At 37.4% G+C, this 26,398-nt stretch overlaps 2 protein-coding genes across 4 annotated transcripts in view; both read right to left on the bottom strand.

Moving 5' to 3' along the window:
* Positions 1-1,598: 1,598 nt before the first annotated feature.
* On the bottom strand, positions 1,599-6,051 carry LOC106084681 (acireductone dioxygenase). Its single transcript, XM_013248556.2, has 5 exons — positions 5,821-6,051; positions 2,236-2,313; positions 2,038-2,165; positions 1,880-1,973; positions 1,599-1,806 (listed from the first exon to the last, which is right to left on the bottom strand). The coding sequence occupies exons 1-5, from the start codon at positions 5,941-5,943 to the stop codon at positions 1,669-1,671; spliced, it is 561 nt and encodes a 186-aa protein (XP_013104010.2). The 5' UTR covers positions 5,944-6,051; the 3' UTR covers positions 1,599-1,668.
* Positions 6,052-14,618: 8,567 nt separating this feature from the next.
* Positions 14,619-26,398, bottom strand: part of LOC106084674 (arginine kinase 1) — a 120,512-nt gene continuing 108,732 nt past the window's right edge. For 2 of the 3 annotated variants that reach the window (XM_013248543.2, XM_013248545.2), the window contains one exon: positions 14,619-16,479. In XM_013248543.2, the coding sequence (XP_013103997.2) occupies positions 15,396-16,479 (1,084 nt within the window). In that variant the 3' untranslated portion in view covers positions 14,619-15,395. Of the gene's footprint in view, positions 16,480-21,271; positions 21,487-26,398 lie in introns of those variants that run through there. The other variant, XM_013248544.2, reaches the window with a different exon arrangement.

Genomic DNA, 26,398 nt, shown 5'->3' with positions numbered 1-26,398 from the left:
CGGAGCCTAACCCTTACCCTTATTTCCAAAAATGCTAGATCACGGAGATTAATGTGGCGATTTGAGCGAATTTTTGTTTGCATCCTTATTGTAACTGTAAAACATGAATTGTATATGCAAATTTGAGGTCTCTGGAGGACAGCTTACCCCAAAAATCTACAAATGTATACTAGGAGCATCAAAAGCGAGTCAACACCCATTGAAATGTATTCATTATATCCAATATCTAATAAATATATGCTCGAATTATGCATTCGAATAAATATATGCGGATATAGCTGCCATATAAACCGATCTTGAATCTTGATTTCTTGAGCCACTATAGGGCGCAATTCTTATCCGATTTGACTGAAATTTTGCACGACGTGTTTTGTTATGACTTCCAACAAATATACCAAAAATGGCTACCATATAAATCGATCTGGGATCGTGACTTCTTGAGCCTCTAGAATTTTGCACGACGTGTTTTGTTATGACTTCCAACAAATATACCAAAAATAGCTACCATATAAATCGATCTGGGATCGTGACTTCTTGAGCCTCTAGAGGGCGTAATTATTATCCGATTTGGCTGAAATTTTGTACAACGGTTTCTCTTATAAACTTCGACATACGTGTAAAATATGGTCTGAATCTGTATATTGCCTGATACAGCTCCCATATAAACCGATCTCCCTATTTTACTTCTTGAGCCTCTAAAGGGCGCAATTCTTATTCGAAGTGGCAAACATTTTACATAATGACTTCTACTATGGTCTCCAACATTCATTTCAATTATGATCCGAATTGGACCATAACTTGATATAGCTCCAATAGCATAGGAATTATTTTCTTTTATCCTTTGTTTGCCTAAAAAGAGATACCGCAAAAAGAACTCGAGAAATGCGATCCATGGTGGAGGGTATATAAAATTTGGCCCGGACGAACTTAATACGCTTTTACTTGTTAATATTTGGAATGAATCTATGCTTTTTATACCCACCCCAAATATTCGTCTAAGACGCCAAAAGTATATATATTCTCGATCGTCTCGAAGTTCTGAGTCGAACTAGCAATGTCCGCCTGTCCGCCTGTCGAAATCATGATAGCGGTCGAATGCGTAAAGCTAGCCGCTTGAAATTTTGCACAGATACTTAATATTGATGAAGGACGTTGGGGATTGCAAATGGGCCATATCGGTTCAGATTTGGATATAGCTCCTATATAAACCGTCTCCCGATTTGACTTCTTGAGTCTTTCCAAACCGCAATTTTTGTCCGATTTGGCTTAAATTTTGCAGATAGTGTTCTTTCATGACTTCCAATAACTGTGCCAAGTACGGTCTAAATCGGTCTATAACATTATATAGCTCCCATATAAACCGATCTCCCGATTTATCTTCTAGGGCCCCTAGAATCTGCAATATTGGGTGAAATTTTGCACATAGTGTTCCGATATGACTCTCAAAAACTATGCCAAGTATGGTCCAAATCGGTCTTTAACCAGATATAGCTCCCACAATTTAGCCGAATCCATGGTGGTGAGTTCCCAAGTTTCGGCCCGGCCGAACTTAGTACACTTTTACTTGTTTTTATCTAATAAAATAATCATACCTCCAATTCTTCATTTTTTGCATTTCAAAACTTCTTTATTATTAACAAAAAACAGATTGGTTGTAACTTTAAACATTCAAGCTTTGCCTAAATTCACAAAACCTTCCGATTGATGTTTCAAATATTCCTTGCGGCAATCCATATCATCAGCAGGTCGATTATAAGGTAACCAAACTGGTTCACCAACAAAATAACGTTTCGCTGTAACATAATTCTGTGAAAAGAGTTAAAAATTTTTTAAACAAATTTATGTTAAAAATTAAGGAAAAGGCTTTTGTACTACTTACATTGGAATCTAAAGTAAAACGATGATATATTCCAGCAGGAATTATAATTAAATCACCTTTGCTAACGGCAATTCTTATCCAGTTTTCCTCATTACTGAGGGTGGAGATAAGAGTTAAAATGAAAATTTACAAAATGAATATGTAGGTTATTGACTTACTCCCGTACATCAAAATATCCTGAGCCATCCAGGACCAAACGAATTTCCTCATCTGTGTGCAAATGTTCGGTAAAGAAGGATTTCAATTTATTGGCATAATCGGGTAGACATTTTTCGGAGCATGTTATCTAAAATGCATTCAAAATAAAAAAATATTTGGTGTTCCTTTTTAACTTTGATTTTTGATTTTGTATTAACCTCATCCTCATAGGAATAATTGCGTTGTTTGCGTAGATCTTGGAGAACTTTGTCGTTTTGATAATTATCTGCATTGATCTGAAAAAAAATTTAAGGAGTAAAATTTTCCTATTTGTACTTATAAAAACTTTTTTTATCTTGCAATGATCATCTCATGACAAAAATAAAAAAAAATCGCTTGGAAAAAATTTTACTTAATACTTTTAATTTATTTCCCATTTAAATTTAAAGGTTAATCTTACTGTCTAAAAGCATGCTAACCTTCGAAAGAATGAAGCTACATTCTTGAAATTTTACACAAGTGCTTCTCATTGATGTATACGGTCTACGTTTAGATACAGCTCCCTCATAAGCCGGCCTTCCGATTTGATTTCTTGAGTCCTTAGAAGGTGCAATTTAAGTCCGATTAAGCTAAAATTTTGCACAAAGTCATCTGTTATGACTCTCATCATATCTATATAGTAATTTTCAAATCGGTCCATAACCTCATATCTTACTTCTTGAGCCTCTTGTGGGCCCAATTCTATTCGATTAGGCAGAACTTTTGAACGCAGAGTTTAGTTTCGACTTCCAATGTCCAATTCTAGGTTAGGTTTAAGTGGCAGTCTGCGATCAGACTCACTTAGAAGTTTTCGTCTATTTTGATACCACAGGAACACAAGAAGAAAGATGCCTTCTAGTTCCAACAACAAAGCGGCAGACTCAGCGGCATATTTTTGGAATGCTCACAGCCCCCTCTTTGTGACCATCTATCATTCGTTGCCCTTCGGGCCTAATCATGAAAACTTAACTTACATGTCACTAGAGGCATACCCACAGATTCCAGTTTCCCTGGAATGTAGTTCCTAGTCTCGCAAGCTTAGTAGTCCCTCTCGCAAGCTCGTCCGCCTTACAATTCCCTGGAATATCTCTGTGGCCCGGCACCCAGAACAGGTGAATTTTGAACTATTCAGCCATCTCACTGAGAGATCTGCGACAGTCGAGGGCGGTTTTTGTGTTCAGAAATACGTTCTCCAGGGATTTAATATCTGCCTGGCTGTCTGAGAAGATATTTATGCCAATCGTCGTAATGACAATATATCTTATCCATTCCATCACTTTCTTAATTGCAAGGATCTCCGCTAAATCCCACCTGGTCGTCTAGTTTGGAACAATCTGTATAGAAGTCTATGTAACTTCTATTACCAGGGATATCGTAGTTCCAATTGATTTTATCGGGAATAGTGGTACAGTACTTTTTATCAAAAAGTGGCTCAGGTAGGGTGTAATCCACACTGCCTGGAACATCGGACATTGTATCAATGAAAGCAGTGTCCACAGCAGCCACATGGTCAGAGAGAAAGCTTTCTAAGCCTCACAGCAGTGGTCGCTGCAATTTGTCTAGCCACAATGTTCAGAGGCATTAGATGTAGCATTAAATTCAGTGCATGAGATGGCGTTGTTCTCAGTGCGGCTGTGATCCTTTGGATCCGGTTGACTATTGAACAATAGGTGGACTTTTGAAGCGCCGTTCACCAGAATACAACACCATATAGCATTATAGGTCTGACAAGTGCAATATATACCCAATGCATGACGAGCGGTGTAAACCCCCAGCTTTTGTCAATGGGTCTCTTGCAGGTGTATAGGAGAAGAGTAGCCTTCCTTGTCCTTTCCAAAATGTTGGATTTGAAGTTCAATGTTCTGCCCAGTAAAACATCCAGGTATTATGCGCTTTCTGTAAATGGAACGAGGGATTCTGAACGGAGCGGACCAGCCCTTTTTTTTACCAGGGCGGGAGCGAAATATTTTGAACCCGGAGCGGAGCGGTTTCCAATCTCAAAATCCGCTCCGCTTTAAAAGTCTTTAATATACACATTTTTTGGTTGACGAACTTGTTATTTTGGCGAATTAAAACAAAAATTTAAAATTATTACATTAAAATGAGATACTTTTAGAGTTAATTTTCGTTAAATCGTTATCGAAAACGTATAAGAAAACAAATTTGTACCAATATTAAGTTTCGTCTTAAAGTCAAAACAGGTGAAAACGAGCTAAGATCGGTAGGGCCGAATATTGTATACCATCCACCATTGATAGCATTTGGCACGTTCTTTTTATAGGCAGAAACTTAAAGGATCAAGCAACAAACTCCATGGATTTTTATATCCACTACTATAGGCAAGGAGGTATATTCATTTAGCCATCCCGTTTACAGCGCATCGAAATACCCATTTCCGACCCTACAAAGTATATATATGTTCTGGATCGGCGTTATATTCTAGGATAATTTAACGATGTCTGTGTGTCCGTCAAATGTAATCACGCTACAGCCTTCAAAAATTGAGATGCTGAGCTAAAATTTGGCACAGATCCGTATTTTGTCTATACGCAGGTTGAGTTCCTAAACGAGCAAAATCGAATCATATTCAGATATAGCTACCATATAGACCGATCTCCCTGTTTAGGGCCTTAAGCCTAAAAAAGCCGCATTTATTATCACATTTCGATGAAATTCTAAACCGCGAGTTGTACTAAGGCCCCTGCTATTCGAACCGAAAATGGTCCAAATCGAGCCATAATTAGATATAGCTGCCATATAGACCGACCTACCAATTTAAGGGTTCGTTTATCACTCGATTTTGTTGAAATTTAGATAGGTGACATCCTATCGACATCCGCAACCAGTTTGGTCCAGATCCAACTTTTTAAGATATAGCTGCCATTGGGCCGATATGCCGATTAAAGGCCTTAAACCCATAAGCCCCATTTGTAACACGATTTCGCTTAAATTTGAAACAGTGAGTTACGCTAGGTCTCTCGATGTCCGACCTGAACATAGTCCAGCTTGGACGATATTTACATATAGCTGTAGTATAGACCGATCTGCCGAATTATTGTTTTAACCCCATAAAATCCCCATTTGTTACTCGATTTCGCTGAAATTTGAAACAGTGACAAGCATTGGGTCTCTCTTTTTCCGAACTGACATAGTCCAAATCGAACCAAATTTGGATATAGCTGCTATATAGATCGATCAACCGCTTTAGGGTCTTCAGCCCGTAAGAAGCCGTATTTCCCTATTTCGCGGAAATTTAAAGCAGTGAGTTGGACTAGATTTCCCGTTGTCGGAACCAAATTTGGTCCAGAACGGACCGATCTACAGATCTGGAATCTTAAGCCATTAAATCCTCTTTTGTAACCTGATTTCCTTGAAGTTTTAAACTGTGACTAATATACACTTCTCGGTACCTGAACCGGATATAATCCAAATCAGCTCATACTTGGACATTAATGTAGATATAGTAGGTTTTTAATAAAATAGGATAGTAAATATATCCATGGCGGTGGGCATCCAAAGTTCGACACGGCCGATCTTAAACATCCACTCGGTTTTACTTTCCACTATATAAAAAGATAATAAAATGGGAACATTTGTTAAGATCGGTTCATGTTTGCTAGTATTTTTCATAACCAACTATTTTATAAGAACGAGCAACCCCCTTGTCATTACAAGTCTCTTTCAAGATTTAACCCCTTCTCCTGTTCATATAGACCGTCCATCGTAAATAAAAACAAAACTACGAATAAGTAAAACGAACATACCAGAAAATATTCTACACCAGTTCTCTTAAACAGCTCATCCAATTCAACAAATGCCGGTGGATTGCGATGATGTTCCAAACGTTGGTCTGTTGTTTCATTATCCATTAACCATGCTTTGACCATTTTCAAGTTTCTTAATTAAGAAATTACAATTATTTAATATCCGCGACAAGAAACACTGAATGAGTTGATTTCGTTGTTGCCGTTCAACAGATGATAACCTTTTCCAACTATCAGATGTGTAATGTTGCCAGATGCAGCTAATATAGGGAACAACTTGCATGTTGCCATTATGGAAATAAATTTGGTTTGTTGTAGGGTTGTCAATTTTTTGTTATTTTTTCTTTCGTTTAAAAATGTTTCTGGCAATACCCATGAATTGTAAGATTTGTGCAAATTTGCACAAATTGTTACTGGAAGTCTTTTGCGTACTTTGTTTGCCAGCGGGAGAGTGCGTGAGAGCGAGCATAATTTTGAGTGTTTGGTAATTGAGGGCTTGTAAATTTCTACAGGAGGTTTTTTTCCCAGCAGAAATTTGCAGCATCGAACAGCTATTTTATGAAATTCAGCTGTTTATTTCAAATAAATATTGGGTTGCCCAAAAAGTAATTGCGGATTTTTCATAGTCGGCGTTAACAAATTTTTTCACAGCTTGTGACTCTGTAATTGCATTCTTTCTTCTGTCAGTTATCAGCTGTTACTTTTAGCTTGCTTTAGAAAAAAAGTGTAAAAAAGTATATTTGATTAAAGTTCATTCTAAGTTTTATTAAAAATGCATTTACTTTCTTTTAAAAAATCCGCAACTACTTTTTGGGCAACCCAATAGCAAAAGAGAGTAAATGCTGTTCTTACTCTCCTGCAAGTTTTTACTGGAAAAGTACTCGAACGACCTATTGATATCACATTTCAAATGTATAATTTGAGCAGAATGTTGAGATTAAGCTTGCCAACAGCCAGTAATTAATGGGTTTGGTTTAGAAAAAAAGATAAAACGGTAAAACGCGTGTTTTCTATATGCATGAAACATGATGACATAGATCCTGTTATACTAAGCTGAGTGACAAACTATGAGAAATAATGGTAGTCACTTACTCTCCGATTTGTATATAATAATTCGCATATCTTTACGTTTTGTGATTGAGAGAAAGTGTGGCCAGATCTACAGCTTAGGAAAAGTACATTTGGCAAAGAAAAAAAAAAAAAAATATTAAAAAAAAAACAAGTAAGAGCGTGCTAAGTTCGGCCAGGCCGAATCTTATATACGCTCCACCATGGATAGCATTTGTCGAGTTCTTTGCGCGGTATCTCTTTTTAGGCAAACAAAGAATAATGAATAAGAACTGTTATGCTATTGGCGCTATATCAAGTCATAGCCTGATTCGGACCATAAATGATTTGAATGCTGAAAATTCTAGAAGTCATTGTGTAATATTTCAGTTCATTTGCATAAGAATTGCGCCTTGAAGGGGCCCAAGAAGCGAAATCGGGAGATCGGTTTATGTGAGAGCTGTATCAAGCTATATATCGATTCAGACCATATTAGACACGTATGTTGAAGGTCATGAGAGAAGCCATCGAAAATCGCTTTATTGTTTTTCAAAATATTCCCCATTAAGATCTATACACTTTTACATGCGTTTGAACCAATTTTTGAAGCACTTTTGGCACTCCGATTGAGGAATCTCCAAAACATGCATTCTAAACGCATCAACCTCTTCTTCAGGTATCGAAAAGAAAATCAGGACTATACGGCGGATGACTCATCAAATCGATGTTTTCGACACAAGCCATTTTTTTGAGCGATTGGCAAATTGTGTGGGATCCAACGCGAACAAATTTTATTAAGGTCAGATGTTCATGCATTATTAAATGTACGTTGATCCCACTAATGACTAAGTTTGTCTCAATTTCACGATAGGTCACATGACAATCTTGCAATGTAAGTTGGCCCACAGCATCAATGGTTTTTGGAACAACAACTGATTTTGGGCGACCTCCATGAAATTCACCTTGGAGTATACTACGACCTCGGTTGAATTCAAAATTGATCGATGCTCTGTTTTTGAGTTAATCCACGTCGAAAGTTATAAAAAATAATCGCACAAAAATGTTCACGATTTAATTCCATTTTTTGAGCGAGGTGAATCTTTTAAATTTCTGTAACAACACAAATAGCGCTCGTATGTCAAAATATTTTGAGGACGTATAACCTCAAAAATATCTAGTATTTGGATAAGCTCCCATCAATGTTTCGAATTTCATTAAAATGTGTTAAGATTTACTTATTTCTTCTGCCAAAATGCGTATGAGCGTATTTGATACTTATAAGAAGACAAGTACTGACGCCAACACACCCATAGTGAAACCCGATTACAAAGCAAATTGGTTAAATCTTCTTCCGCATTGCCATTTACCCGATTAGTCGTTGTTCTGCTTCTTATTGGAACTTAAATCAGCTGTTTGTCTGATAGCGTGTGAGTGAATGGAAGCAATTAACTAAGTGAAACTGGCTGTTTGGGTTGGTACTCTATTTGACTGTACACTTGGACAACTGTCAAACTCCACATAAAAAATATTTATAAGCTAAAAACATCATAAATGCGCTTAAGGTTTAAAAGGAGCACTTAAAAACAATTAATCCTAGTGTAATGCACTCACAGAAAAAGTTTGCAGAAGATAGCAAACACTGTCTGCTGAATATTAGTAGTTAATTTTGCTGCTATTATATTTAACATTAGTTCTGCTATTACATCAGTAGTTTTGCAATTTCAGAGCAGCAGGCTGATTGCTGAAAAGACAGTTGTTTGCCGAAAATGTCTGCTGCTTTATTATGAAGGGAATGCATTTCGGCCGGGCCGGATTTGTCAAGTTCTATGCGCGGTATCTCTTTTTAGGCATTTTTTTTCTATTTGCATCTCCGATCATTGAGCTCGCCTCAAAAGAGAAATAAACAAAAATTGTTAAATTTAATGATCTCGCCCTAACAGGCAAAAAACTTGAAAAATGAAAAATTCGGCAGAGCCCGGCCAGGATTCGAACCTGGGTACACGAAGCAACAGTGGAAGCCATTGCCGTTGTCTTAGCGTTCGAAGCCATCAATACAACTTCCAACAGATAAACTAAATAATGTGTGGTACGGAAGGAAGTGTAAATTGGAAAAGTACAGCTAATAAACGGGGCTATCGAGCCTGGTTAATGTGGTAATTGTATCATAGATGCGTTTTCGCTATTAATTTGATTCAAATACAACATATCAATCCACGACCCTTGAAGCCATCACACCTAATATGGTTGAAAAGTCTTCTAACCAAAGAAGAAACGCGTCCCATAGTGGTTGGTGTGTGTTGCTATCTTTGGCTTTCCTTTTCCTTTTGCATCTCCGATCATTGAGCTCGTCTCGAAAGAGAAATAAACTAAAATTGTTAAATTTAATGATCTCGCCTTAACAGGCAAAAAACTTTAAAAAGCCAAAAAGAATATTGAATAAGAACTGTTATGCTATTGGATCTATATCAAGTCATAGCCTGATTCGGACCATAAATGATTTGAATGCTGAACATTGTACAATAGAAGTCATTGTGTAATATTTTAGTTCATTCGGATAAGAATTGCGCCTTGTAGGGGCTCAGGAAGCAAAATCGGGAGATAGGTTTATATGGGAGCTGTATCAATCTATAATCGTATGAGAATTGCGCTTTCTAGAGGCTCAAGAAGTAAAGATCCCAGATCGGTTTATGTGGCAGCTATATCAAGTTATGTACCGATTCGCGCCATACTTAGCACAGTTATGGGAAGTCATAACGAAACACCTCATGCATAATTTCGGCCAAATCGGATGAGAATTTCGCGGTCTATTGGCTCAAGAAGTCAAGATCCAAGATCGGTTTATGTGGCAGCCGTATCAGGTTAGGAACCGATTTGAACCATACTTTGCACAGTTGTTGGAAGTAATACCAAAACACCACGTACAAAATTTCAAAAGACCCCAGATCGGTTTATATGGCAGCTATATCAAATCATGGACCGATTTCAACCATACCTAGCGCAGTTGTTGAAAGTGATACCAAAACACCAAGTGCAAAATTTCAGTCAACTCGGACGAGAATTGCGCCCTCTACAGGCTCAAGAAGTCAAGACCCAAGATCGGTTTATGTGGCAGCTATATAAAAAACATGGACCGTTTTGGCCCATTTACAATACCAACCGACCTACACTAATAAAAAGTATTTGTGCAAAGCAGACGGACGGACATGGCTAGATCGACTTAAAATGACATGATGATCAAGAATACCCCCATCCTATGGTGAAGGGTATAAAAATGCCTAAAGTTTTCAAAAGAAGTTCAGCAGATTTTTGTACTTAAAACAGGAGATTTTCTTTGTTGATTTAGCTTACCGAAATGTTTCCTAATACAACAGCCCTATGTTTGCTGAAACAGCAGTAATGTCTGCTTTTCCATTTTCAGCAGACAAAAACTGCTGTTTAAGCAAACTTTTTTGCTGTTTTAAATAACAAATTTGGTTGAGTGTATGCATTTACGATTGATCTGATGCAACAAATTGCATGTACAGTCGAAACCGGATAAGCGAAATGCTTAAAATATATCAATTTGGTTGCACTTATCCGAAATTTTCTGTTCAGCAGAGGTCGGATAAGTGAAATTAGTTTTCAGTTACAGATTATGAGCAAGTGCAAGTGAATTTTCACGTCATCGTACTATTTATTTATAAAATAACTTGAGCTGAAGAATATCAATTCTCAGAAAAACTCTTTAAAATTCAGAGAAAAACACAAGCCGTATGACAAAACATGTTTTAGTGAATCTTATTGATGACGAGAATATTTAAAATTGTAGAAAGTTCCCCATTGACCAAATTTTATCACTTATGTGATTTCAGTTTCATATAAAAACGGTATTTGGTGCGTAAAATTTTTCAGTTTACAACTATTCCAAAAGCTGAACAATACTCTGCTTTAAGCCTAGTACTGATTCGAGTTTTCTCCCGGATCTAATTGATGACGAGAATATTTAAAATTCCAGAAAGTTTGTCATTGACCAAACTTTTTCACTTATGCGATTTCAGTTTTATATAATAAAAAAGGAATTTGGTGCGTAAAAACTTTTTCAGTTTAGCTTTTGGTTCTTTCCATCAAATTTTACTTATATACCATCTTGTCTTTCAATTTCATAAAATTCAAAATTTTATACAATTCGCTAAGTTTTAATCGAATTTAAATAACAGCAGACAAAATAACTACTACTATTATATTTATGCTTTTAAACATTTTAATTTAATATCAGCAGACAGTGTTTGCTGATATCAGCAGACTAATTTTTCTGGGTGCATACTCTTGATTGTCATGACATTTTAAGTCAATTTAGCCATGTCCGTTTGTCTGTCTGTCGAAATCACGCTTACTTTCGAAGGAGTAAAGCTTGCCGCTTGAAATGTTGCACAGATATTTCTTATTTGTGTAGGTCACTTGGTATTGTCAATGGGCCAAATTGGTTCATGTTTTGATATAGCTGCCATACAACTCTCTGTTTTCAATATCTAAGGAAACGGATAATATATGTTATGGCTATAAGAACCAGTATCGAGAAAATATTTGGCACGGATGCCAAAGGACCTCTCGTTTCCAAGTTTCAGCGAAATCGCTTTTATGAGCTCAAGACCCTAAATCGACATATCGGCCTATATGGCAGCTATATTTAACTTAAGTCGTATGTGGATCATACTCGGTCTGTATATCGAGAGACCTGGTGCAACCCAATTTCTCACATTTCACTGAAATCGGGAAATAAATGCGACTGTTATGTTACATGACAGTTATACTTAAATAAAGTCCGATCGAAACATATTTGGCATGTATATCAAGGGGTCTTAAAGAACTCACTGTTTCGAATTTAATGAAATCTGGTAATAAATAAGGCTTTCGTAGGCTTAAAGCCCAAAAGCGCCATATCGGTCTGTTACTTACTTACTTTACTTTAATTGGCTATGACAGAACATTTGTTCTACTAGCCGAACGTAGAATAGCGTTCCAAGCGCCTCGATCTTCTGCGCTCATTCTAAAATCTCTGACACCAAGTTTCGCCTCCCACCACTTGATCTTTCCATCGGGCTTATCGTCGTCCCGGTTTGCGTGTACCATAGTGTTTGCTTTCAAAAGACTTCTTATCTGGAGCTTCTTCATCCATTCTGACAACATGACCTAGCCAACGCAGCCGTTGCATTTTGATAAGTGTAATTATGCTATCGTCGTCATACAGCTTATACAGCTCGTAGTTCTAACTACGCCTATATTCTCCATTAGCGCAAACTGGTCCATATATTTTACGAAGAATCTTTATCTTATCTTTATCGGACTGCACTCATTGATATGTGAGAAGTTTGCCCCTGTTCCTTAGTGGAATGTTCATGGGCAAAATTTACATCGGCATAGTGTAATCTTCGTCATCATCAGCTATCGTTTTGATGTTTTATTCTTTGTTAACATTTCCGGACTTCATTCTGACTCCTGTACATCTCAATTCGCTCACACTCACACCTTTGCATTTCCTTTTTCTTTCTGCGGAATAAATATTTCTCCTCCTTCCTTTTTTCTCCCGATACCTCGCCGCGTTGCTACTGATTGCAGAGTTGGTCTATATGCCGTATTATTGTCTTCAGTAGCATTTCGACACTCTTGGTTGTACCATTGGTTTCTAGGGGGAGACTTCCGGTACCCAAGTACGGATTTCGCGGCATTTTCCAGGGAGTGGCACTGGTTTGCAACTGCGCCATTATATCATCGGAACAAGGAGTGCTTTCATCAAGCAGTTGGGTCAGTCGTGTGGAGTATGCCGTTGCCATCTGTTGTGTTTGAAGCTTTTAAATCTACAGCTTTCGTGCAGTGTCAAATCGTACTTTTCCCGGCATGTTCAAACGGGTGCGAACCTTTGCTACAACAAGCTAATGTTGTTGTTGTTGTAGCAGTGTGTTGTACACTGAGGCGGCAGCCCTTGCCGATGAATGATTCCATCGGGTCAATCCGGTACATACAACCAGCTGCCATGGGATTGCAACAAGCTAATGATCCGAAACTACATTCGCTCCACGGATCGATCTAACATCTAACATGCTGGATGAATGCCTTCCATTTATCGCAACGTGATCAATTTGGTTCCTCGTGTTTTGATCGGGTGACAGCCATTTGGCTTTGTGAAAATTTTTATGTTGAAATCTGGTGCTACTAACTACCATGTTTTTTGCCGCGGCGAAATCTATCAGGCTCAACCCATTACTGGACGTTATCTCGTAGAGGATAAACTTTCTGACTGTTGGACCAGAGATATCTTCTTTCCCTATCTTCGCATTAAAATCTCCCAAAACGATTTTAATATCATGGGCGGGGCAGCAGTCATATTCTCTCTTAGAAAATATCCTTGGGCTGCTCGTCCTTGTCTTTCTTCCGTCGGGGCATGGGCACAAATAAGGCTGATGTTGAAGAATTTGGCTTTTATGCGGATTATGGCTAGCCTCTCACCCACCGGTGTAAAGCTTGAGACAAAGTGTTTTAGTCTCCGACTAACCACAAATCCACAGCCACATTCATGCCTCGTGTTATGGCAGCTATAGTATAGTTCGTTGCCGTTTGGTGTTGTAGTGACGCCATTCCCAGTTCATCGCACTTCCTGTTAGGCGGTAATATCTGCCTTGCACTTCTCTAATACATCACCAGCGCGTATACTGCACCTTCTCTACAGAGAGTGTGCGGACATTGCATGTGCAAATCCGCAAATCATGATCGTTTTTCGTTTGCGAGGGCCGTCAACGTTATGGAGGTCCATTTTAACTATTCCTTTGTTTCTCATAGTGATTCTTATAGTTTTCCGGGGTCGGGTTACTGGCCCAGCTCCCCAATCGCATGGGTTTTGTAGGATCGCACATGTTTCCCTCGTTGTGGCGAGCCGCTTGCTCCAAAATCCGACGCTCGCCTTTAGCCTTCAACCCTAACCTGGTCTATTTGGCAGCTATATTAGTACGATCTCGGCCACAACTCACGGCTCCAAATTTAAGTGAAATCGGGTTATAATTGCGCATGTTATGGCATCAAGACCCTTTACCGGAAGACGGTCTTTAGTGCCGCTATACCTAAATGTAGTTCGATCTGGACCATATTGGGCAAGAAAACCACACCGTTTGAAATTTCAGCAAAATCGGATAATAAATGCACCTTTTTTGAGGTCAAGACCCAAAATCGGTCTTTACGGCAGCTATATCCAAATATGGTCCCAATTGGCCTTATTAAGAACATAGGCTATGTACGGATGAAATAGAATCTGTGCCAAATTTCAGCTCAATATCAAAAGTCTTTAGCATTATTACAATAGACGGGCGGATAGACACACGGACATCATTAAATCGTTTAGAACTTTACGAAGATCAAGAATATATAAACTGTGTAGGTTCGGGAATTGATATTTCAATGTGTGGCAACCGTATTAGCTAAATGAATATATATACCACCTATCCTATGGTGTTGGATATAAAAATGTTTTATATAAAAATGTTTCGGAGCGGAGCGGATATTGAAATTGGAAACCACTCCGCTCCGGCAAAAATAGGTCTGCTCAACACCGAAGCCCATCCCTAGAGTCACATCTTAAGTCTGCTCAACTCCGAAGCCCAGCCCTAGAGTCATACCTTAAGTCAAACACATTATATGACATATGACACTCCCAGCTGTTAAATCACGGTGTTGCCAGATTCGCCCATAGCATTTATAACGGCTTGAAAATTGAAATTCAAAAGTTTTGTTTTTGTTTTGTTTTTTTATTATTTTTAATAATTAATTCTTTTTATAAACTTAAGACTTAAAATTAAAAATATTTTGTGTTCATTAGATGTTTTTTTTTGTTTGTTTGTTTAGGATTTTACTTAAAGTTGTTGATTTTGAAGTTCTATGTGTTTCTTTTTCATATTTGTTGCTGTTGATACAAATATTCTCTTCTCATTTTGCATTCTTCCTATTTGTTTAACTCAAAGTTGTTGTTGTTGATGTTTGTTTTAAAGTAAATTATTTTATTTTAATAAATAAAAATTAAACAAAAATAAATTGCTTAAAACTTAAACAAATTGGTTGGTGGCTTCTATGTGGATGTTGTTCATTTTAAGAGAACACAGAACAATGACCCTCGTCGTCCTTGGGTGTTTGGATGTTGGATAAGGGGCGGCGGCCTATGAAACTCGTTGAGGTGTGTCACAAGTGTGTGTGTGGGTGTGTTTTTTTTAGTTTGTTTTTACAAAACATACGCGAGATGATGACACGACGACAAATGAAACACAAAATATTCTATTATAAATTAAGAAACAAAAGTGAAGTTGAAAGAAAAAAAGTAAAAATGCTAAATAATAGCACACAGAGGCAACGAGTTCCAACAGCTAACGAGGGAATTGTGTAAAATATATAGAGGGGGATTTTGTTTTCTGCTTGAGATTGCTGCCACCTAGAACGTTGTTATCTAGCGGCTACAGAGATTTTAGGCTTAGCCGTAAGCTCTACAGGTGCGGGGAGAGTGGTGTAACACCTTACATGCTCTTTTCAATCTTGATGAGTTCAGCAATACCATCGTACATTTCCTTGACGGCTTGGTATTCGGTGAGACCCATGCGGCGCTTGTTGGAGATATCGTAGATGCCACCTTCGGCTTCGGTGTGTTCACCACGGGTACCGCGGACTTGCAAGTTGTATTTGCCGGCGATTTCTTCCAATTTAGCCAAGTTGGCGCCCAATTTGGGTACCTTAATGTGCACGGAGGCACGGATGGTGGTGCCCAAGTTGGTGGGGCAGAAGGTCAAGAAGCCCAAACGGTCGTCGTGGCTGAAGGGAATGCGCTTTTCAATGTCATTAACAGCGGTTACCAAACGCTTGTAGACTTGGCCCAAATCACCGCCCATTTGCATGGAGATGATACGCAAATGATCTTCCTCATTGCACCAGACCAAGAAGGTCTTGTTGTCATTGTGGTAGATACCACGGCCAGAGGGCCAGTAGCGGCAGGCATTGGCAGTTTGCAAGAAACGATCACCTTCCTTGAACAAGAAGTGATCATCGATCAATTGTTGTTGAACAGCCTTGTCCATGCCAGTCAAGGGGTAGAATTTACCCTTCAATTCACCTTCCAAACCGGACAAGGTGGTGGAGACCTTCTGTTCCATCTCCTTGTATTGGGCTTCAGTCAAGCAGGGGTTGAAGGGATAACCTTGCATGGAGCGACCGCAACGGACACGGGTGGAGATGACGAATTCATTGTTGGGGTCCAAGTTGGCGAAGCTATCAACATCACCGAAGTTGCTGGCAGGGTGCTTGTCGGTCTTCTTGAATCCACCATGGTAATCTTCAATGACGGGGTCGAACAAGTCAGCGAATACTGTGTAGGCTTCAGCATCGGGAGCATAGATACCGACACCGGAATCGTGGTTTTCCAAACCAGATTGGATGCAATCCAACAAGGTGGAGCCGAAAGTGGGGGTCTTCTTGTTCTTTAGGTTATCGAAGACTTCCTTGGTCAAGTACTTCTTCAACAAAGACTTGGAGTCGGAGGCAGCCAACTTGGCGAAACCTTCTTCCAATTTGGTAAGAACAGCAGCATCAACCATGGTGTCTTCTTTGCTATAAATGGAAAGAAAGAAAAAACAAACAAAGAATAGCCATTAGTATAATTGCTTGAGGCAAGGTGAGGTAAGGTGTGTTGTACAAACAAAATTAGGTGGGATATTCTTACATTCTTCTGCTGTTAAATTTGGAATATTGTTGCAAGATGCTTTTTGCTTTAATTTCAATATTGCTATTACATTTTCTGAACACCATTTGTGAAGAATAACGACCAAATCTTAAAACTAAAGCCATTCTCCTACTTTGGTTGGGTATATTGATATAAATTTGTGGAAATTCTGCTATTTAAAAGTAGAAACAAATTTTTTTTTTTGAATTGTCATTCTCTACAAAAAATATGGGTCGTCTATCGCATCCCATTCGCATATGTTTGGAAATTTTCACAGTATTCATGCTATATTGGGGTTGTTTGTATTCCGATTAAAATCTTCTCTCTCTCTGTGTATTACTCATCATTATGTGTGCCGCTGGCGTCTCCAAAAGCATCATGTAGTTCTACTCGTATCCCGTAAAAGGACAAAGTGTAAAATAATCCCGGTTTTATCGTTTGCTTGTTGTTCAGAAAAGGGTGTTTCACAGTTAGGTTGACTTTGGCTGAGACAGTGCAGAGACGCTGCTACTGCTGCTGCTGCTACAGAAGCGGCACGTGACATGCGCCTTTCAAAGGAGTGTCTGCATTGTCTACAATCATGCTAAGGGTATATATAAATAGTTCAAACATGAGTATTTCATCACATATGCATACACTCGCATGTACATGTGTGTGTATGTGTATGTGTAACTAACGACATATCCTTGCGAAAGCCGGCTAAAATGCTAAAAGGAAAAATTAACAGACAAAAAAAGCAAAATAAAAGCCGGGACCTAACAACACAGGCGACAATGACAGCGACCACGATAGCAATAGCGACGACGAAAAGTTTTGGTCATTTTCCGTTTCAAAATTTTCCTTTGTATGAACTGTGCAAAGACTGTTGCTTGTTTCCCTTTTGTTTTATGATTTTTTAACACGCGAATGACAAATCATACAGGCTGGCTGTCTGTGTTCTCCTGCCTGCTTCCCTTATTTTGAAGCCAGCTATGTGTCACTTCTTGATGAGTAAGTCTCTGGCAATAGGGTGTGGGGGCTGGTGGTTATGTTGGTGGTGGAATAATGGTCAGTGCTAAAGTTGTTTTGTTCTTTTTCTTTTGGGATGAGAAGGGGGGGGGGGGGGGGGGGGGTTGCTTGCAGTGACGTCAGCAATATATCCCCTAGGACAAGGGTTTTGGTTAAAAAGTTCAGAGAACTATGCGTATATTATTAAGATAAGATTACCAACCAAAATAATAATGGTCATGTGCTGCCGCTGTCGCTGCTGCTGTTGCTGGTGGGGTTGAACCTAGTCCAGCTTGAGTCACCCACAGATGGCACGGCCTTAGGTAATTGTTTTAAATTCATTGTGGCCCATAAGGAGCAAGAGGAATTAAATTGAAAGTTATAAACATGAAACCACCGCCGCCAAACCAAGTAACTATAAAGCCCACATTTTGGTAAAGATGACGCCGCCGCCGCTGCCGCTCCACTATGGTGCGGGCGATGTTATTATTCATAGTAGTGTAGTGGTTGAAGAGTTCTTTAATATTAGTTTTAATATGATTATGTCAATTATGCCTCACACGACTTTTTCATTATATCTTTTGAACATGACAACTATAAAACTTAATTGCTTGCAAGTATTATTATATCGCGTTATGAAAATGTCTATTGCGGCCCATCACACTTTAATTATAATAAATAAAAAAAAAAATATTAGGGCGTGGTATTCTATAGTACTGCTCGTATAGGCAACTCTAATGGGTTTTTTATGCAAAACGGGGGGGATTATAATGTCCCATACTAGAGAAAGAGCTATGTATATCTCTCAATATCAATCAACAATAATTGACTAGTTTCTCATGGTTTTCTATTCCAACAAATCGTTTAAATCAATCTTAAAGTTTAAATTAATCTTAAGAAGACATTATGGCTAGTCAATATAGCAGAGAAAACGAAATGTAATTCAATCATATTGTGTAAAGGTACCATAAAGTGTTGCCTATTTGCAATAAGGTGTTGCCAGTATCGTAATTGTGAGTCATAAGGACAAGTGACTTCACTTATTTGTGAAGCCTGCACTGGTAATTTATCCAGAACTTGGTTGTCCTGGATCGAAGTCATTTTCATACAAATTTTATTGCACTGCACTATATGGTACTAAAATAAAACACAGCTATTGTCATTTGAAAATATGGAGAAAATCAATGTTCAATGATTGCGTTTTGACCATTTATTATGTTCAAAGATTGTGTTTCAACCCTATTGTACAAATGCACCATAAAACGTTTACAATTTGGGATAACAGGGTTGCCATTGACATTTAAGATGACAGTTCCGTAAACAAAAATTTTGAGGAAAATTTTTTGAATCAAATTAATATTTGTGATAAAATCTTTTGACGTTAAGAGGACTTCAATAGTTTGTAATTTGGACTAACAGGGTTGCTATTACCGTTATTTCGAATTAAAACGGGAATAAAACAAAAACTTTCTTCAAATAAGAAGACAGATGACAGTGTTACTCATCACTGAAGTCATTAACATTATTTAAATTGTAGAGAAAAAATATCAATATGAAATATATCAATTCATATTGTGTAAAGACACCATAAGCCGTTTGCAATTTGTGATCAAAGTTGTCAGTGCCGGTATTCCGAATAAATAGGAAAACAAAATATACATTTTTTTTTTCAAATTTGATTAGGAATTTAGTAAAGAAGACATAACCGTTACTAAAATATCGAAAATTTCAATATCAAATATGTAAAATTATGTTGTGTAAAGACCCCACTAACACTTTTGCAATTTGTGATGAAGGAGTTGCCAATAACGTTATTCCGAGCCAACGGGAAAATAAAATGTTAATTTGTTTGCAAATTTAATTCGGAAGACAGTCAATTTAGCAAAGAAGCCAGTACATGTCGTGATACAAATTGTACAGATACAATGCTATAAATAGAAAAACATGTTGTGTAAAGACACCATAACCTGTTTGGAAATTGGAATAACAGAGTCGCCAGCATCATTATTTCGAGTCAATAGGAGAATAATATATAAACTTTTTTTCAAATGTATTTTAGAAGAAAAGAAAACTGGTTAATCCAAAAGAAAAAAAATGTTGCAAGTTGAAACAACTGGAGTAAAGTGTTATTACTTAAGGCGGGTTTAAGTTTAAGGGCCGATGTTGATTTGGAATAACTTTATCGCTTTGCTTGATTGTTTTTCTTTACATTGTTAAAATCTAGTTAGTCTGAAATTGAGAAAATTCAAATGAAATACAGAAAAATAACTTGACGTTAAGGTGTGGTTCACACTCAACATCGGCCCTTTATTCAGCGTTTTTTATTTTAGTATTTGAATAATACAATAATTTATTGTCAAATTAAATAATAGGGATGTTTTATTTATGCGAGTAGCTTTTTTTAACACTTATTTGCAGAGTTGCTGATTCTGTTTAGGCCTTAAGAACGGGAATGTCAAAATTGCTTAGGATTTTAATGAAATCATATTATAAAAAAGTAAAACGACTTTATTTGTTTGTTTTGTTGAAATTTGATTATTTCGATTGCGAGAAGAGCGTTTTATTTATCCATAAATAAAGAGAGTTGGCATGTGGTCCTTATGTACGAAAGAAGAACAAGAGCCAAATAATATGATATACAACTCTGTGTTGTTGATGAATTGTTTGTGGTACCTTCACACATAACTATTTGTTTTAGATTTTCTTGCAAAGGTCTAGGCTATTTTACTTGAGGTAATTTTCAGTCTGTGGGAGAATGAGAAAAGGTGAATGGTTTCTCTTCCCATTTTCCAGATCTCTCTCTCTTTCCTACAAAAATGAGAACTCACACAAATTAAATTGCCTAAGGTGATTTGGAATTTATCTCTGGGTCTGGTTTTAGTCAGTGTTTAAAGTTAATTAAGCGCATTAAAGACATAAGATACAAACTATAGTTTCTTGAGATAGTTGTTTTGACATGCTATATTGAAATATTGCCAGCTGTCAATTGTATTTATTAGGGATGTTCTCTTTGAACTCATCTAGCATATTGAGCCCCTCTTCCTTATGGTTCAATGCCTTGTTAATTATAATTTAAGTTTTTTGGAAAAATATTTCTTTTGCTTCTCAAAATTATGGTTAAGGCCCATTTTTTACAAAAAAAAATGTAAATTTTTTTTATATATATATTTTTTCGTTATACATATTCGGAAATGACCTTTGTCACATAAATTTTAGTTCTCTAATGCTTTTGCTGGATAACGACATATTTGGACAAATACATACATACTGGGTGTATAGAAATATCGAACGGAATCAACCCAGGATTTTCCCTAGTTTCCCATATTTGCCTTTCACACTTAATAAAAAGCCTCCCATTGACCCATATATAACTCCCCACTTGTACACACAGCAGACAGACCAAAGACTAAAAAGCAAAGCAAAGGAAAAAGAGCGGCAACCAACAAGGTGTGGAGACAACGAAAATATCTTCTGTATGTATGTAGAGCTACATATGAACGAATTATTAATCGCTTACAACGTATACACAACCATTAACAGACAGATTGAAATACACAACCACATATTGGTGTATATATGGAATATTTTGCAAAAATTATATATGGATGTAGATAAATGGACGATGGAAGTGGCCGCCTAGCCGGCAAGAATAGATTTGGAGAGTATAAAATCAAAAGAAAAAAAAATACACACCCTTCTGGATTTGTGGTGGCATCACCGTTTGGTTGTTCGTTAGCAGTGGCGTTGGCGGTATCGGCAGCAGCCGTCTCGGATGCTGCTGCTGCTTTGTTGTCACCATCGGCGGTGTTATTCTCGGTAGCATTATTATCGGTGGCAACAGCTTCGCCATCTACCACTTTGTCTTTTTTATCCTTCGATGCGCAACCACCCATTTTGTATCAAGAGTTCGTTTGTTTGTGTGTGTGTTTAAGAGAGTTAGTGTGCGTGTGTTTTTTAATATAGTTTTAAAAGTGTAAAGATTTTTAAATTTATTTCTTTATATTTTGTAAAAAATTTGGCGAATTTGGTCACAAACGTTACAATTTTTTTTAATATACTTTTGGGATTAGCTTTGATTTTTTCCTTTTCTTCAAATATGTTCAAGTTGTTAGTTTTGTAAAAAATTGATCCTTTTCGTTTTTCTGTTTTGATAGTTTTCTAACTATTATGTTTTAGCTTAATTTGTTGCTGCTACTAGCTTAAATAACGGTTTCTTCGTACAGGTATAAAAGGAAAATCAGCACGTTATTTTTTTTCTCTGGGTGTACAACGAACGTACTACAGATCCCGTCTTTTGTTTTACTTTCTTTGTAATTCAATTACTTGGAGTAGAACAGAATAGAACGGGAGAGAGAGAGAGTGGGAGAGTGCGTACTTGTAGGTGTATGTGTTAAGAAGAGATTGCTTAAATATGCTTATATTCTTTTCTGTGTTCAAAAGGGCGCGTCTTTGGCGAATTCTTCTTCTTCTTCTTGCTGATTTATCCTCTTTGCGGCGGATGTGGCCCACAGAGTTGTAGTAGAAAGTAGTGTATGTTATAGTTAGTAGAGTTGTTGCTGGTTAATAATGGTAGTTTGGTGGTGGTGGGTTGTATGTATGAGAAATTGTTTCCTTATTTCTTTGTTTCGTTTAACGTTTGATTAGATTTTTCGTTAATAAATCTTTTTGTTTTTGGTTTTGTCTACGCGCTAATGTGAATATGTGTGTAAAAAAGTTTATGCAAAAAAATAGTTTTTCTTTCTATTTTCCTTTGTTTTTTGGTTTTTTTATATTAAACTCTCACAATATTTGTTTGTTTGGTTGTTCTTTTACGATTCGTTGGTTTTTTTGTGTTATAAGGACGTTTTCAAAAATTGGTTAATTTTTTATATTGGATTTTTCTTGAAAATTCACAACTATAGAATTTGTTGTTTGTGGCGTCTTGCATGTAAAAAAAAGACTTGATTTTGGTTTTTTGATTTGTGCCTGTCTGCTTTGATTATACTTTTTTTAAAGGGGGTTCTTTGTGCGTTTTTCTTTCTTTGAATAAAAAAGTGAATAAAGTAATGCTTTTCGTCTCTTTTCCTTAACACGTTTGATGTATATTTTTTTTATATAAAAAAAGTATATTTTTTTATTTAGTAATTTTTTCCAAATTTGCTTGCCGCGCCCAAAAGTATACTGTTTTTTAAAGTGCTATACTACAGGGAAGTTTGTGCGTGCGTGTGCGATTTTTCTTCAAATAGAATATTTTCCGTTTCTTTTTTTTTGGGGTTTTGACTTTTGTCTAGCAAGCGCGCGTTTTGCCGACAACAAACGAACACTCTCGGAAATTTGTAAGGAACTAAACTTCCAAATCCTGTCGATAGCAGTGTTAAGCTGTGAAAGTCTGGTTGGAAATTAATTTTATGTATGTTCTCGACATTGTTGTCTTGTGTGTTGTGTGGAGTTCCATTTGTTCGTTGTCAACCGGCTAGGTGGCAGAGGCTGGATGCCGGCTTGGCTTGGGGCAGCGACGCAACGCAACGCAACGCACCACACCACACAGCAGAGCACACTTCAGGCACAAGTAAGGGCGCTTGGAAATACGCTCCCATAATTACATTTTCTGGGTGTGTGTTGAACATTTTTTTGTGTAGGTGTATGCGTGTGTGTGTGTGTCTGACTACCCCCACCCGAATGTCATTTGCTTCTATTAATTGAACCCAGAAGACTATCATCATCCTCAGCAATATGGAAGATACTACAGATTCGTATAATGAAAGCGTTGAAATCAGCTACTGCAGCAGCATTGCCCATGTTGTAGCAATCATATGGGTGGCAACTAAGCAGAGCTCTGCTTTAGCAGCCACAGAGGACGAGTCAGAGAAGGAGAGAGTGAGAGAGAACGTTAAAACTTTCTCGGGTTTGCAAGAAGCTGTGTGAGAGTTGAGTTTGGAGACTTGCTTCTGATTTTCCAGGGTGTAACCCCAGAGGGTTGGAAGTTGTTGATTTTTTTTTTTTTTTTTTTTTGCAATAGACCATTTATATTGCCATTTAATGCCTAAAATTGTTATGTTGCTCTTTGGTGAGGGGCCTGGGAGGGTTTTTAAAGTTCCTTAATTATGAAAGGAGTACAAATGAAAATCAAAACAAGCATATTGTATGGAAATTTTGCTAATTGCAATTTTTGAGAAAAAAAGTTTTATTGCCTAAATGATTCTTGGCATTTTAATACATTTCAGACCCTGTTCATTCACAATTGCTTTCATGTTGAGTTTGACAGCAGTGCAAATGAATAACGGTATGGATGATACAACCTTATGGGACGTTAACACTCTTAGATAAATTTGATTGTTTTCCCATTAAATAAATTAAAACCTCTCCAAATGTAACTAACATCCTTTATTAACTCATTATAAATACTAACTGATTTTCATTTGTCATAGCATACCTAATTATACCCCATAGACATTTATAACACGGTAGACACAATAGTAATTTTCAATTCTCTTAGGAGCCACAGTAACGATTTAATGCCAAGACATTTTAAAATAAAAAAGCATGATATACAATTTACGCTCCACAACATAATCGGGTAAAGGGACAGTACATGCTTAACTCTCGAATGACAAAGTTGTGTGGAGAGGACTTAATGTTCACTGATTAAAATCCCCAGACAATTGTTGGATTTTATTTCATCATGTTAAGTTTATGGCTATGCTAATGAGGGAGGTTGGAGGTAGCAAAATGTCATTTCTAGGCTGTATAAGTGGCATAAAGTTACCAAAAAGATATTATATTTACTCAATGCCATGTACCAAACTCACACCAATGCACTTCCTTATCATCTAACAAGAAAAGCCAAATTATAAGCGCGCCAAAAAAGAAAAGGGTAACGGTTGATTGCTCTTGTCAACGTTAACAAATTTCTTTGCTGAGAGTAGTGAGAGCACAATGGTGATGATACAGGCAACAGGAGTGGCCCATCACCGTTATACACCAAGAAGAGAAGAGTCATATGTCATACTCCTTTATAATAATATTAAAAAAAACACACACACACATACACAGAGCAAAAAGGGACCATAAAACTATGCGTATAACAAGCATTTATTTCACACATTAAATAATGACCCACAAGCGGTAGACAGGGTGGCGGGGAATTGGTTGGGGGAAAAATGAAATTTTCAACAAATTTATATTGTGTTCTCGGCAGCTACAGAGGCGACTTCGACTAGCAGCTGCAGCAACAGCGGCGGCAGATCGTATTAATAAAAAAAATTGTACAAATAATACGTGAACCACGCCACACAATTAATGTCAGTTGTCCAACACCCAAATACAGCAAAAACATTACGCCACAAAAATCCCAGTAAGGGATGGTACACATTGGCAATGGAAATTTTGCGAGAGTGGAGAGTGCTGCAGCAGCAGGCTCGACTGGAACGTGGCATGTGGTTGGGCGTAACTACAGGCATACATACCAACATGAATCTCTGTGTGCTGGGATATTTCAATTGCTTGCTTGGTGGTTGATTTTGAAAGTGCGAAATATTTAAAAATGTTTAAATTTTGAATTGAAGAAATGTTTCCTTAATGCGCCATATAGAAATTCTTGAGATAACTAACAGGATATTTAGCCTTTTCCTTAAATTGTATCTCTGAGACGTTTCTAATGCTGATGTTTGGTGTTGTATAGGAATTACTTACACAAATTTGGCCTTCACACACTATACACGTGTAGCTTAGCTAGCTACAGAGGAGATGGTAAAAAAGGTTCTCCATTGGCCAGGTCGTGTATATTGTGTACAAGCCTCTTGATGTGCTCAAGATTTGGATACGGTTGCTGTGAGAGGGAGAAGGAGGGGGGCAGAAAGGATATAGAATATAATCAAGGGTATATGTGTTAAGTATTTCTTTGCATTTAACACAGGATATCATTATTATTGTTCAACACCTTATCATATGTTTGAAAACATACATTTCCCCCTTACCCTCTCTCTGTTTCTTCTTTCTCTTGCCCCAAACACATACTAGTAAGTGAACGCTGGCGGTGGTGGAAACCACTCGTTAGTCTGTTGTTTATTCAACAGCTTCCTTTTTTTTAGGGAAAAAGGATATATGGCTGTGTCAAAGTGTGGCACTAGGGGTTGGGGGAAGATAGTGTGAGATGCTTCTGTATGAAATTACATGCACAGGAGGGTTTATTATGGCTTGCCTCTTGAAAACATATTGAAATCATGATTTTTATAACCTCTACCTCTGCCTCCCACCGTATTGCTGTGTGTTTGCATGGAGATTTTTTTGCTGTTTCTTTCACTAATATATTTTTTTCCTTTCTTCCTCTTTTACATATTTATTTAACCGAAGTCAAGTGTCTGTGCTCTCATTCATGTTTTCCAATATTTGAAAATAATGATAACAGATTTCAAGTGGTGTCAGAAGACCCAAGAAATTCTCAAAGCATGATGTTTTAGTTTAAGTGATGTTTGAAACAGCTGCTTTGGAGTCTAGAATTTAAGATATTCGTAACTTTTATAGGCGGAAGTGGTGTAGTTTTAGATAAACATTCGCATTCGCTATAATGCTCAAATAGAAAAAAACATAAAAATGTTTTGCAGTACCTATGAGGTTATTCAAAGACAGCATGAATGATTACATAGCGGTATCATTGTCCCTAGGTGTTATGCTACCATATGTGAAATGGTAGCTCTCTTGCTGCTATTGTGAATAGCATATGGATCGAACATAGCGGTACCATTTTGACGGCAGTTGCCAATCAGATTTGTATACATTGGTAAATTGATAACAGATATCAAATGCGTATCTTTGTTTTTCTTTTGTTTGCTCTCTTTTCTT

This window comes from Stomoxys calcitrans, chromosome 1, assembly GCF_963082655.1.
Source record: "Stomoxys calcitrans chromosome 1, idStoCalc2.1, whole genome shotgun sequence".
Lineage (NCBI taxonomy): Eukaryota > Metazoa > Arthropoda > Insecta > Diptera > Muscidae > Stomoxys > Stomoxys calcitrans.
The sequence above is the reverse complement of the archived record's forward strand: the minus strand, read 5'-3'. Positions and strand labels throughout refer to the sequence as shown.

Coding starts and splice junctions, on each gene's coding strand:
- LOC106084681 (XM_013248556.2), bottom strand. CDS start 5,943: ATGGTCAAAGCATGGTTAATGGATAATGAAACAACAGACCAACGTTTG. Junction 2,314..5,820: donor CTGGTGTAGAATATTTTCTG/GTATGTTCGTTT, acceptor ATTTTTTTTCAG/ATCAATGCAGATAATTATCA. Junction 1,974..2,037: donor GGATATTTTGATGTACGGGA/GTAAGTCAATAA, acceptor CTCCACCCTCAG/TAATGAGGAAAACTGGATAA.